The sequence below is a fragment of the Phytophthora infestans genome, genomic scaffold (assembly GCF_000142945.1).
Source record: "Phytophthora infestans T30-4 supercont1.35 genomic scaffold, whole genome shotgun sequence".
Taxonomy (NCBI): domain Eukaryota; phylum Oomycota; class Peronosporomycetes; order Peronosporales; family Peronosporaceae; genus Phytophthora; species Phytophthora infestans.
The window spans coordinates 1,070,698-1,083,058 of NW_003303724.1; the positions used below are offsets into that span (position 1 = coordinate 1,070,698).

Below are 12,361 nucleotides of genomic sequence, written 5' to 3' on the forward strand. Positions count from 1 at the left end.
TGTTGTTGTTGTTAAAGGCAAATGCCGAAGTGAGTAGATTAAAGTCAATTAAATCTGTCCTCTAAACTTCAGTGCTCCTGGCCATCCACCAGATTAGCCGGTTTGGGACCGGTCCATTTTGGAACGTCACGCCGGTTAGCCGAACCGTGCAGAGTCGGCGCATATCAACAACTGGCGTGTCTTGCACTTGCCCTGCTTGTCGTATCGGCGCTCCGGTAGCTCCTTGGTCTTCTTGGGTCTGTGATGTCACTTGCTGCTAAGACCACAATAAGAGGCGGAAAGCTCCAAGGCATAAAACATCATTTAGAGGGCGGAAACACCCATCCATCATGACGGTCTTCAACACTCTCGTCACTCCTTGCCCAGAGTGACAGCCCTTGACACAGGCGCAAGCTATCTTCCCGGAAGTCAGCAGAGCCCACAGACTCAGACTCCTCCAAACCTTAGCCTCCGTGTCACTACCAGCCTCAACCCTTCTGGTCAAAACATTCCAGGTAGCCTTTCCGTTGACATCGGTGGTACCCGATTTCCTGCCAACGTATGTCGCTGTTTCACCACATTTCTTTTTCTTCTGGCGCTTGGATAGCTGCACGCTTTGACGCTTTAGCCCGCCTACATCATCGTGCGTGCGGTTGCCCACGCCTTCCATAACCCCGGTTCCTTTACCAGTCGTTGACGCTTCACCACACCTTCTTTTACCAGGTTCTTGATCAGTCCTTGGCGCTTAGCCACGCCGTTTACGTCCTTCCCCCCGAGCTCCTTCCGCAACTTTTCAAATTGCATTGGGCTTGGCTGACATGTCGGCAAGGTTTCGCTAGTTGACACGTACTCAATGTCCACCTTGTTCCTCATCACCAATTCAGTAATCTTTCGACTCTTCTTGGTTTAACGTTTCACCCCGTCGAAATTTCCAGCATTAGAACACACCTTTATCGCGGCTTGGTTGTCCAGGAGCCATTGTGCAGCCTCATGCTCCACCTTCAGCTCCTTGAGCAGTTTCTTCGCCCAAAGTAGGTCTTCCACACAAGTACTTGCCGCCACCAGTTTTTAATTTTGCTAACATAACATTTACGTTTAAATTATAATATTTCAGTCGTAGCGATAGTACCGTGGACACATCAATAGGGGCATTTTGCCTCTTCGTTCGTGAAAGGGTAAAAAAAAGCTCAATAAATTCTAGGTTGACCTCGGTCATTATCAACGTATATGTTTTGCCGCGAAGGCCATGTTCACGAAGTGACTTGGTGCTTCAAAGTCTGGATACGAACTTAATAACTCAGAGACAGTATTTTTTTAGTGAAATTTGCGTACTTTTCTGATTTTGCCATTTGTCTCAAATGTGAAATCTCAAAGGGTTGCGATTTTAAATACATCTGAATTTTTAGATCCTATCCACATCTTGAGGCAATCACAAGCAGCTTGTAGCTATACCCTATTTAAACTCATCCTACTCCAACTGATTCAGACGATTAGTCGACAGGGGAGCAAACCGGCAGAATGTGGCTCTTAAACTAATTCCACAGTCATCGCACGCACGATTTCGACCCGAACAGGACAGGTGCAACTTGGAATCAATCATGCGCGGAATACAGTTTTTCCTACTGGCGCTGGCAAGCAATTGTAAGTGCTGATAAAACTGTCGAGACTTCATACTTGGTGATTGGATCACCTTACGAACGCGTAAACGATGGCCACCGCTATCTTACAGGAAGTACTGAGTTGGGTGACAAGGGCGAAGAGAGGGCGATCCCGACTCCCCAGCTTGGCCAATTTTCGGCTTTATTCAAGATCCCAAAGTTCGCGGACCTTTCGTTGATTAAGCAGCTCAACACCGTCCGTCCCAAACTCGGCAAGGATCAACTTTATGTAGACATTAGGGTTTGTAAGAGGAGGAAACAGAACGACTTTTGTTTAAGTGTCCACGCCTTATCTTGCAATCAATTAATAATACCCGAGAGTTGAGCAGGTAGTGCATTTACGGAAATCATTGTAAAATCGTCATAAACAGGAATTTATAAATCTTAATGCTTTTTTACTTTTTTGTGAATTAAAACTACTACAGTACACTGTATATATTTCATTTACTAATACAATAGTATTACTTTAGAGCTAAAACAAGATCGTTCAAGATTAATTAGATGCCGTCGAACTGTGAATTTACAGCTTTAAACATTGAGTACATTTTTATAAAGGTTTGACATAAAGCGAGACGCCTTTAGCGGCACAGTTATCCTCAAGAAATTAACAGTTTTTCTTGCTGATTGTGCTATGCATTTCGCACAGGGGCTGACGCTACACTAGTACATGTACTGGGTAATTCGGCAGCGGGAACCAGGTGCAGGAGTGAAGTTATCTCCATGTTTGCGTCGCAAAATGAGTGCCAAAACATTTCTCCAAGAGGAGTCGATCTTTAAGCGTAAGACGACCGTCCTACGAATGCAGGTTTCACTGAATCCATTCTGGGTCATTTCATACTTACGCCTTCATGTTTTATATAATTTTGTTGAAAAACATAGGATGTCCGTCTTACGCTAAAACGGACATCCTATGTTTAAAATTTGAATTACTTTTACTGTAATAGTTTAAATTCCTTTTAAGTACGATATTCGCCCCCCCAAATGTGTTTATTCTGTAAGAACAATATATATAATTATCGCTGTTTTTATAAAGAGTATTCACTGACTTTCTGCCATGTCGATTTCATTACGCCCGAAACGACGATAAATCTTGCGTTTCATAATTCAAAAAGCAACTCCATGCACGAACATAGAGTACGTAAATCAAGTCGCCCCGTGCGCGCTCGCCCAACCAGCCACGCTCCTCGCTAAAATTTGGCCCAAATGACCTGTCCAACGAGTCGTTGGCAACGACCAGAAAGAGCCTCGTCTGCTCTCCTCTCCATCATGCAACAAAGTGCATGACGAGTCGTAATTGACGACACGCTCCATATCGCGACGCAAATGCTGCGTGATGAGAGCCGACAACTCCTGGCGGATCGTGACACCCCAAAGCCGCGCTTTCCCAGCGACTGGTCCACACCCAGGTTGGGTGACCCAGCGTAATCTACGAGACTTGAGAGACGAATTGGCGCGTCTGTACCGCCAGGAGCAGCAGGAAATGGACACAAAGTGACTCGCTGTGTGTCCATTCCCGCTGTCAGCGACTCTAGTTCGAGCCATCACATTTTGACATGATTATGGTGCTCACAATCATGTTTGGTGCTCGTAATCATGTTTATCACTATATCAAAAATTTTGAGTCAAAATAGAGCAAATTATGTACCTCCAAATTCCAAAATTCAGATTAAGCTGGTTCACACTGTACATATGCAGATTACAAGGCTATCTGGTCGCATTATGCTTTACTTACGCTTCAATTATCGACTGAAAAAATAGCTCCAATTGTTTTTCTGCTAAAAAAAAAGTTACCTGAGTGGATTTCTGTGACCTAACAGGCTGAACTGCCAAATTAAACTGTAGATAGTTTCAGAATGAACAGAAAGAGCTCATATGTGCTAAACGAATAGAACTTGATCATTGTTTTCTTTCAAGTTGTGAAGACAGCAACTTTGTTGTTTGGGTAGACATCAAAAACCGAAAAAACCTAGCGGGTGTGTCGTCGACAAATCGCTGCGCTCCTCCACTAAAAAGATTATCTCAACCTTGAGACAGCAATGCCCGGCTCGCTAGAAAGATCGGCGGTGGGCCCGCCTGCGCAAATGCGACACGGACCTTCTTGCGACCTGGCATCTGCTCGCCCTGGTTTGTCTTCTCCGTTTTGATTTGCACTCGTATTTACCCCCTTCAGTCTGAAAAGTGAGCACTACGCTCTGAAGTTCAGAGCGTAGTGCTCACTTTCTTAAAGTATACTGTTTGCTTATGGTGCTTTCGTGTTTACTCTAACCGACGGTTATTATAGCCGTACGTCCCCATCGTGACTTCATGATGATGAACCCTCAATGTTCGTGTATTAACCACCGGACCAGTGGCCAAACGAAAGATCGCCGGCAGTCACTTGACTTTTCGCCCTCAATACCACAAGTCCCCTCGTAGCCCCGTCAGAATCATGCGCAGTACATTCTACATTGTTCTTGTCGTCGCCGTCTTAGCTCGCTGCAGTGCCGTCGCAGCATTCACGAATGCCGATGAATCTCAGCTCTTGTCCAAGGTCTCTCCCGACTTCGCAGTCAACGATATGACCAATACTGTTTCCCGGAAGAGATCTCTTCGAGTCGCAGGCCCGGAAGATGATGACTCGACGACCGATGAAGAAGATCGAGGTTTTGGCAGCATCGTTGATGTCATCAATGCCGCCGAAGCCATACAGAAGTTATCGAAAGCCTCCGTCAAAAAAGTGAAACAGGCCGGCAGTGCTGTCAAAGAACTTACTGAAAAAGAGAAAGAGGCCTTGAAAGCCCTGAAGGATGGCAAGAAAAGGTGTCACAAAGATTCAGTGGGGACTATTAGGGGATTGATGATCCTTTTGATGTTTATTGAGCAAGGTAAACTAGAAATTGGAGATCGATTTAAGTTTACGGTCAATAAAAAAGTGAATTTGCAATTTAAAACTTCTCCCCTTTTGATACAACTCATTTCTTCAAAACTACGCCTCACGTAGTCAGGGGCGTAATAGGTGGAGCATGTATCGCAGTTAAATCCATGCAAAACAGTGTATGGACGAAACATCTCATCGAGCGTTTCTGTTACTGCTCAGTAGAGATGTTTGCAGCCCACCGCCATTTATCATATAATAAATGCACGAAGGAGATATTCCTAGTCCTGCCGCAACAGCTTTTGCTTATGCAAGCAAAGTGATATTAACCATTTTAATCTTGGTGTCACGTGGTACGACCAAATTAATCCTGGTAGTGCTTCAGAAGAAAGTACGTACAGCAAATGGCTTTATTCTACATACATGAGTAGTACGTAAAGGATTAATAATATTAATCCTTATTGGGCTGTACGTACTACTCATGTAGCACTACCACACTACCATCCTTATATAATTAGGATGGAATATGTGGCCCACAGAGAAGTAGGTACTGCGTCAACTCAAGTTTGAAATGAAGTGCCCCAGTTTCTCGTAAGTAAAAATGTTTTTTACGGCCTTGCGCCGTACACTCAGCACGTGAAATTTAGTAAAAATGATTTGTTTTCTTTAACAGCTTACAAAGGTATATTAGGCAAATTCAAGCTTTTTTTTTAGTAATAGCAAGGTTTTCAATTTGCTGCAGGTTTCGCCCTACTCCCAGCTACAAGGGTTGCTACAAGTAAGACGCCAAAAAAAAGGCGCATTACTGAGCTTGCTAGTATTGCTGCCGGTGTCTATGTGTTGCAGAGCGTAAATTAGAAAGTGTGGACCAAGACAAACAGGCCGTTGGTGATGATGGTCATGAGGTGGTGGATTATGTATTTGCAAACTGAAGTGGTACTCCGGTTGCTCATCCCAAAATCGTTGATTCTAAAATCCCAATCCATTATATTGTTAAGAAGACCGTGCCAGATTTCGAATATCACAAGTCGTCGTACCATTCCCTTCATTAAGATGTACTGTACGAGTTTGCCGCCGCCTCTACGCGAAGGAGTGGCATGGTTTATTGGAGATAAGGTGACCGCAAATAGAAGTGCTTCTTGGTGTCGCGTTTTTCTGAGCGTCGTCCACCCAGTAGAAGCTTAGCTTCGTGTACTTAATTACTTACCTTTCCGTAGTCTAATTGTTGTGATTGCACTTTGCCATCACTTTGCCTGGGCTCCAACCTCTAGGCACGCACCTGGAGCAAGCGGTTGATGCGTGGCAAGCGTGTGCCCTGAGGGGTCATAAGTTGAAGTGGGTCGAATGGAGCTATCTGATTGGCTGATCCCAAATGACTGGCATGGTTAATGCCAGGGTCGGATTTGAGCATATCCAGTCCACATACAAAACCCAAGTTATTTTCGTCGCCAACGCTTATGACGAGTATAGGCGTTGCTGACGAAATGTATCTTTTGTGTATGGATTTACATGTGATTAGGAGGACTACGGAGGAAAGTAGAAAGGAGCTAGCAAAGCAAGACAATAAGGGCTAACTCAATAAAACTCACTCTTGGATTTTCTTTCTTCTTAACACTCGACTACTGCAAGCCTCGAGCACATACTCTCAATTTGTTATGAGCCCAAGCTACGCCGACAACATCGACAAGCTCGGGGAAGACAACTACTTCCACTGGGAGTTCAACATGCGGATGAAGCTTGCTCGGAAGGGTCTGCTCCCGCAGATCATCAAGCCCGAGTTCGACCAAGTGAGTGATCGCTCCACGGCAGAATGGAAGACCAGCTATCTGAAGGCACTTGGTGTTATCGCTGGAGCCGTGAGTCTCACGTAATAAGCTTACGTCCGCGGAGCACTGACTGCCGCTGAGTCGTGGACGATGCTCGAGGAGCACTTCAACAAGAAGACGCTCAAGAACCGGCTTCTCGTCACCAAGAAGTTGAACAACTTCAAGATGGAGCCTGGTACCAAGCTCGCTTCCCACGTCGATCAGCTCAAGGAGATCGTCCTACAAAAGGAGACGATCGGTGAGACTCTGGACGTGACTCGCCATCTCGTGTTGCTTCTTGGCAGTTTGCCGGACGAGTACAAGATGATCAGTACTGTCCTCGACAACACGCCGAGCGCGACGCTGGCCTAGGCGATCCAAGCACTCTCTGGCGTTCAAGCCTCGGATGAATCGCCATCGACTCAAGAGAAAGTTTTCGCTACGAAGAAGAAAGTTTTCGGTGGCAAGCAACGTTTTAAGGGCAAGTGCTTCTACTGCAAGAAGCAAGGGCACCGAGAGTTCGAGTGTCGTAAGAAGAAGGCCGACGAGGAACGAGAGCAAGCGGCGCGAGAGAAAGCGCCAGACTTCTCGTTCATGGCAACGAGTGCGATGATAAAGAGTGAATGGCTCGTCGACTCAGGTGCAAGTTCGCACATGACCAGCGTCCGGGACAAGTTCGTGTCCATGAAGGCGCTGAAGACGCCAGTCCGTATCACGATCGCGGATGGCACGAAGATCGACGCAGTTGCAAAAGACACCGTCGGTATAAAGCCGATGGACGGGGCGTCTGTCACGCTGTTGGATGTCCTATACATCTCTGAAGTTGAAGGAAGCCTTATATCGGTGTCGAAGCTGGCCGAGAAAGACGCAGTTCTGCAAGGACAAGTGTGTCTTTAGCTTTGGTGGTGCTTCCGTCATGGAGGCAACGCGCTATGGATATATCTACGAGTTAAAGACAGTGGGGGGGGGCGAGGTGTGTCATATTGCAACGCCTACTCGTAAGAAGCCATGGGCTGTTGTGCACGCCCGACTTGGCCACATCCCGTATAAGCGCTACGAGAAACTACTGACAATGGCAGAAAGAGTGCCTCGCGTCACGGGAGATGTCCACGGGGACGACGTGCGCACAGGCTGCTGCATGGGCAAGATGAAGGCTGACGACTACCAGAGACATCCGGAGAAGCTCGTCAAGAGTGCCGGCGTGCTTGACCTGGTGAATACGGACGTAATGGGTCCGATGCAAATATCGACACCTGGTGGTTGTACGTACATCGTCACATTCGCTGTCGACTACTCACGCCACGTTACGGTCTACTTCATGAAGGCCAAATCGGAAGTACTGTCGAAGCTTAAAATGTACAAGGACGGAATAGAGGATGCAACCGGTAAAAAAATCAAGCGCCTGCGTTCGGACAACGGCGGTGAGTACACGGGCCGGGCGTTTAAGGCCTACCTCAATTGCAGCGGCATTAAGCATGAGGAGACGGTACCGTACACACCCCAGCAGAATGGACTGGCTGAGCGGATGAATCGGAGCCTCGTGGAGATGGCTCGCGGCATGCTCTATCATGAGAGTGTCGACAGGAAGTGGTGGGCAGAGGCAGTTAGCACTGCGGTCTGGATCAATAATAGGATCTTCAACTCGGTCAATGTGAAGACACCTTTCGAGATTGTAAGTCACTCCAAACCACAACTCAAGAACGTGAAGGTGTTCGGTGCAGTTGGATACGCTCACATCCCCGACGAGAAGCGCCGCAAGCCGGCTGCAAAAGCGTTCAAGTGTCGGTTCATGGGTTACGAGGACGGAGTGAAGGGGTACCGCGTCCTCAACATGGCAGCAGGAAATATGCAAATCGTGCGCACCGTGAAGTTTATTGAGATAACTGATCCTGCGCGCATCATGACTCACTTGGATGCAGAAGATGACACAGTCGTATTGGTTCCAAGCGTGGATCAGATGTCGCTGATTGACTCCACGCAAATCGTTCCCACCGATGTTAAAGCTGCTGACGTGATTCCACTTCAACGTGACGTGAGCATGGATACTGCAATGGTGCCATACGACTCGACACATTCTATGATTACTCGTTCGTGTGTTCGGCACATTGACGAGACTACGGATCCTGAAGAGACAAGCAACAGGAAGAAGCAAACTATCGATGCGCCATCGTCGAGAGGGACAAAGCGTCAGAAGATGACTCAAGAGCGACCGAGATCAAGTGGTAGCGAACTCGCCATTGTTGAGAGTGAACAGCTGATGGCTGCCACCGAGGATGTCTTAAAGACGTACGAAGAGGCGACTACTAGTGCGGACCAATACAACTGGAAGAAAGCGATTGCAAGTGAGCTCATGTAACGGGGTTACATGGTGTGGAACACACCGGAGTACGAAGTACCCGGAGAGTTATTAAACTCTCAGTTCATAAGTTGGAGAGTTAACAAGGTCTCTCAGTACGTTGGCTAAAAGCCACACGTTATGCATTTGATTAGGTTTAACTATGCTAGATAGTTAAACAGATACATTTACGCCTAGGCGGCTTGGCCGCAATAATGGTAAATAAAACACTTCTGGTTTTGAAGCATAAAGTTAAGGTATTAACTTTGAGCCCTGGTCTGGGGCTGTAAGTGTCCTTTGGATAAGGAACTTAGTATTAGTGACTCTTTGAGTCGAACGTCTTCCTCTGACGCTAAAGCTACGGCAGCCCCACTGCACTTGGTAGCACTTGTAGTCAATCCCGCTCCTGAGTCGGTTGACTATATCCTCTGCGAGGATAGAACACCCCGTGTTCGCGAATTTGTTCCCGGCGCAGCAGGACGCGCTTACTAAGCTTATGCCCTTGCTTGGCCCGGAGGGCGTGGCTCATCTTGCATCGCAAGGTCCAGAGGCGGTCACTGCCAGGCTGGAATCGTTCTCCCACTACGAGAACGCGCTCTTGGAGCATGTCCAAGATAAGATGAGCGCCGCAACGGCGGCGGCGTCGATGACGCGTGAAGAGTCTATGAGACTGAAACCGCTCATGGTGAGCGTAAAAACCTTCGAGGGGAAGGATAGAGAGAATCTCCTTCTCTGGGCCCGTGAGGTCGAGATGGCCATGGGATCAGCCCTGCTCCAGTCTGAGCATCAGCGCGTGGAGCTGGTTATCTCCAGGCTTGGAGGTCGCGCTCGCGAATGGGCACTAACGTGCGGCACGTGTGTTGACGCTGCATTTCCCACTTGGAATCAGCTGAAGCAACAGCTTTCGCGCGTGTTCGCGCCGCCTAATCTGGCGTACCGTATCCGGTCGAAGTTCCTTGCTACCCGCCAGGGTAAGAAGGAGTTCTTGGACTATGTCACAGAGTTGAGAGCTCTTATCGCCGGAATGGCGGCGGACCCTCTTCCGGAACTGGTCAGCGTGCCTGTGTTCATGGAGGGACTTCGTGTGAGCGCAGCTCGAACGGGAGTGTTCCGTGTACACCCTAACGCTTCGAAGAGGCAGTGAATGTGGCATTAAATGGCGAGCACAACTTCAGGTTGGCTCTACCTGGTTGGAGCGCTAGTAGCGCAAGCTCTTCGAGCGAAGAAGCGGAGCTTCTTGCTGCGGAGCAGCGTGCCGGCATCCGCCGATGCTTTGTGTGCAATAGCACTAAGCACTTGAGGGCATATTGCCCTCTGCGCAAGATGCGCATGGCTCCGGCGAGCTAACCCTCCGGGTCATCGCCGGGAAACGGCAATTCCCAGTAGGGCGGGGCGGCCTACTGGGGAAGAACTGAGTTCTGTTGTGTTTCGAAGAGGTAGAGGGCAACGGGGCTCAGCCCCGAAGAGAGCTGAGCTCTCTTACGAGAAGAGTGTGTGCAAGCCGGGCTTGCTGGTCGTTCAAGCAAACGTGAAGGGCTTTGTAAAGCCATGAAGAGTCTTGATCGACTCGGGAGCCTCGGGCAACTACGCCCGTCGCTCCACCCTAGAAGGGAGTCAGCTGTATCCTGAAGCACTAGAAGTGCCAACGAGAGATACGATCTCTGTCCGTCTCGCGACGGGGACACTGGTAACTATGTCGAAGGTTTCTGTCGACCTTGGAGTGAAGTTTGAGAACTTCGATAGCGTGGAACGCTGTTTGGTCTTAGACCTGGATGCGAGGTATGACCTCATCCTTGGCATGGCATGGCTGGAACGCCATGAGCCATGGATCGACTGGTAGTCGAAAACGCTGGGTGCGTCGCACCCTGCTCCTAGTGGAGCTTTGGTGAGTCATGAATACACCTCTGCTGGGAATCAGAAGCGCTTCTGGCGCGAACACGAGGCCGAGGCGGCCGTAGTGCTGGACATTGGTATGTCAGAAATTGTTAGCAACGAGGTTGCTGTTTGCCCTGAGGGCGTACGTGGTGCGACACGTTATCCGCTGAGCGGTGCGGGTCAGGTCAATGACCAACTGCTGGGTCCTGGTGAGGACGAGCGCGGAGTGGCGTGTAATCCACTGAGTGGTACGAATCTGGTCGATGACCCACCGCTGCGTGACCCGAGGGTCGCGGTCGACGGCGAGTCGAGGCATCATGGGCGTGACCCAGGAGACGCAGGTGAAGTGACACCTAGTTCCCTGTGTGAAGGCCAAGGACCTCTTGGCTTTCAGCCGAGTGTCTTGCGAGACACTGTATCCTCTTCGAGGAGTGATGGTGGTGCTGCACCCGGTAGTGGTGACGGAGATGTCGCCACACCGCCCTCATCCGGCCGGGCTCGGTCGCGGAGGGAGAGGAGAAGAAGACGCAGGGCGTCTGTGACGGCTTCGACGTCGGACGATGTGTCCTACGTGACGAGCGGTGATGCTCCACGCGATTGCTGTGAGCAGCTGTATACACTCGTGAACGGAGTGACGGGGGAGGTAGATGGCGATATCAGCCTTGACACTCTGCCCGCTGCAGATGCTCTGCTAGAGCTGGACGAGATGTCCATTGCCGAGTTTGGCGAAGCCTTAAAGGCAGGCGAGCTAACCGAGGTGGTCCTGTTGGGACCTGATGAGGAGTTGAACTCCTCATCCGTCGTGGACAACACGGTTCTAGAGGACACCTAGAAGGCGCTGAGAGCAAGAAGTGGATCGGAGATCCTCAAAGATCCTTCGGAGGCTTAGCCAATTACTTGCACAAGTACAGCGCGAATTACGCGGAGATGGCTCGGCCAATATCAGATCTCCTTAAGAAGGACGCACCATGGTGCTGGAACGTCGAGCACGACGGAGCCTTTGAGGCAGTGAAGGCGAGCCTCCTCCAGGCTCCGATCCTTGCGCTACCGGACCCGGATAGTCCGTTTAGCGTCGTCTGTGACGCCTCCGATTTTGCAATCGGTTGTGCTTTACTACAAGCAGACGCCGAAGGGCGTGAACGCGTGATCGCGTTTGAGTCTCGCCAGCTCAAAGCTGCAGAGAAGAACTATCCAGTTCATGACAAAGAGCTACTTGCAATGAAGTATGTTCTAGGCAAATTCAGGGTACACCTGCTAGGCTCTAAGCCTTTTGTGATCTTTACTGATCATGCGTCGTTACGCACTGCGACACAGTCGCCTCATCTCAATCAGAGAATGGCAAGATGGCTTTCCTTCTTTGCCGAGTATAACTTCGAGGTGAAGTACAAGCCGGGGCGGCTTAATGTAGTGGCCGATGCGCTCTCGCGCAGGCCGGACTACGAGTTAGCTCATGTCACGACCGTGACGTCGTCAGTGCCTGACTTGATACGCGGAGCGTATGCACAAGACGACATGTGCGAAGCGCTGCTACGAGCTCTTGGGAGCGAAGAGTTTAAAGACTCTGACAAGGAATTGTCTGGGCGCTTACGCGCGAGGCTGCATCGATACGCACTCGATGACGGCCTGCTGTACTACAGCACCGACTCTGAGGATAACCCTCGTGTAGTCGTTCCTCATGATGAGGATCTAAAGTATCGAATCCTCTATGAGGTTCATGATACGCCCGTGGGCGGGCACTTAGGTCGGAAGAAGACATATGGCTCGGTGGCTCGATGTACTGGTGGCACAAGATGTATAAGTGGGTCGGCACATATGTACGCACGTGTGAGATGTGTCAACTGACAAAGTCCGTGCC

At 49.4% G+C, this 12,361-nt stretch overlaps 1 protein-coding gene across 1 annotated transcript; it reads left to right on the top strand.

Moving 5' to 3' along the window:
• Positions 1–4,065: 4,065 nt before the first annotated feature.
• PITG_15304 (secreted RxLR effector peptide protein, putative) lies at positions 4,066–4,617 on the top strand (the record flags this gene model as incomplete). The annotated part of the gene is made up of 1 exon (XM_002898702.1): positions 4,066–4,617. The coding sequence occupies one exon, from the start codon at positions 4,066–4,068 to the stop codon at positions 4,615–4,617; it is 552 nt and encodes a 183-aa protein (XP_002898748.1).
• Between the last annotated feature and the right edge of the window lie 7,744 nt (positions 4,618–12,361).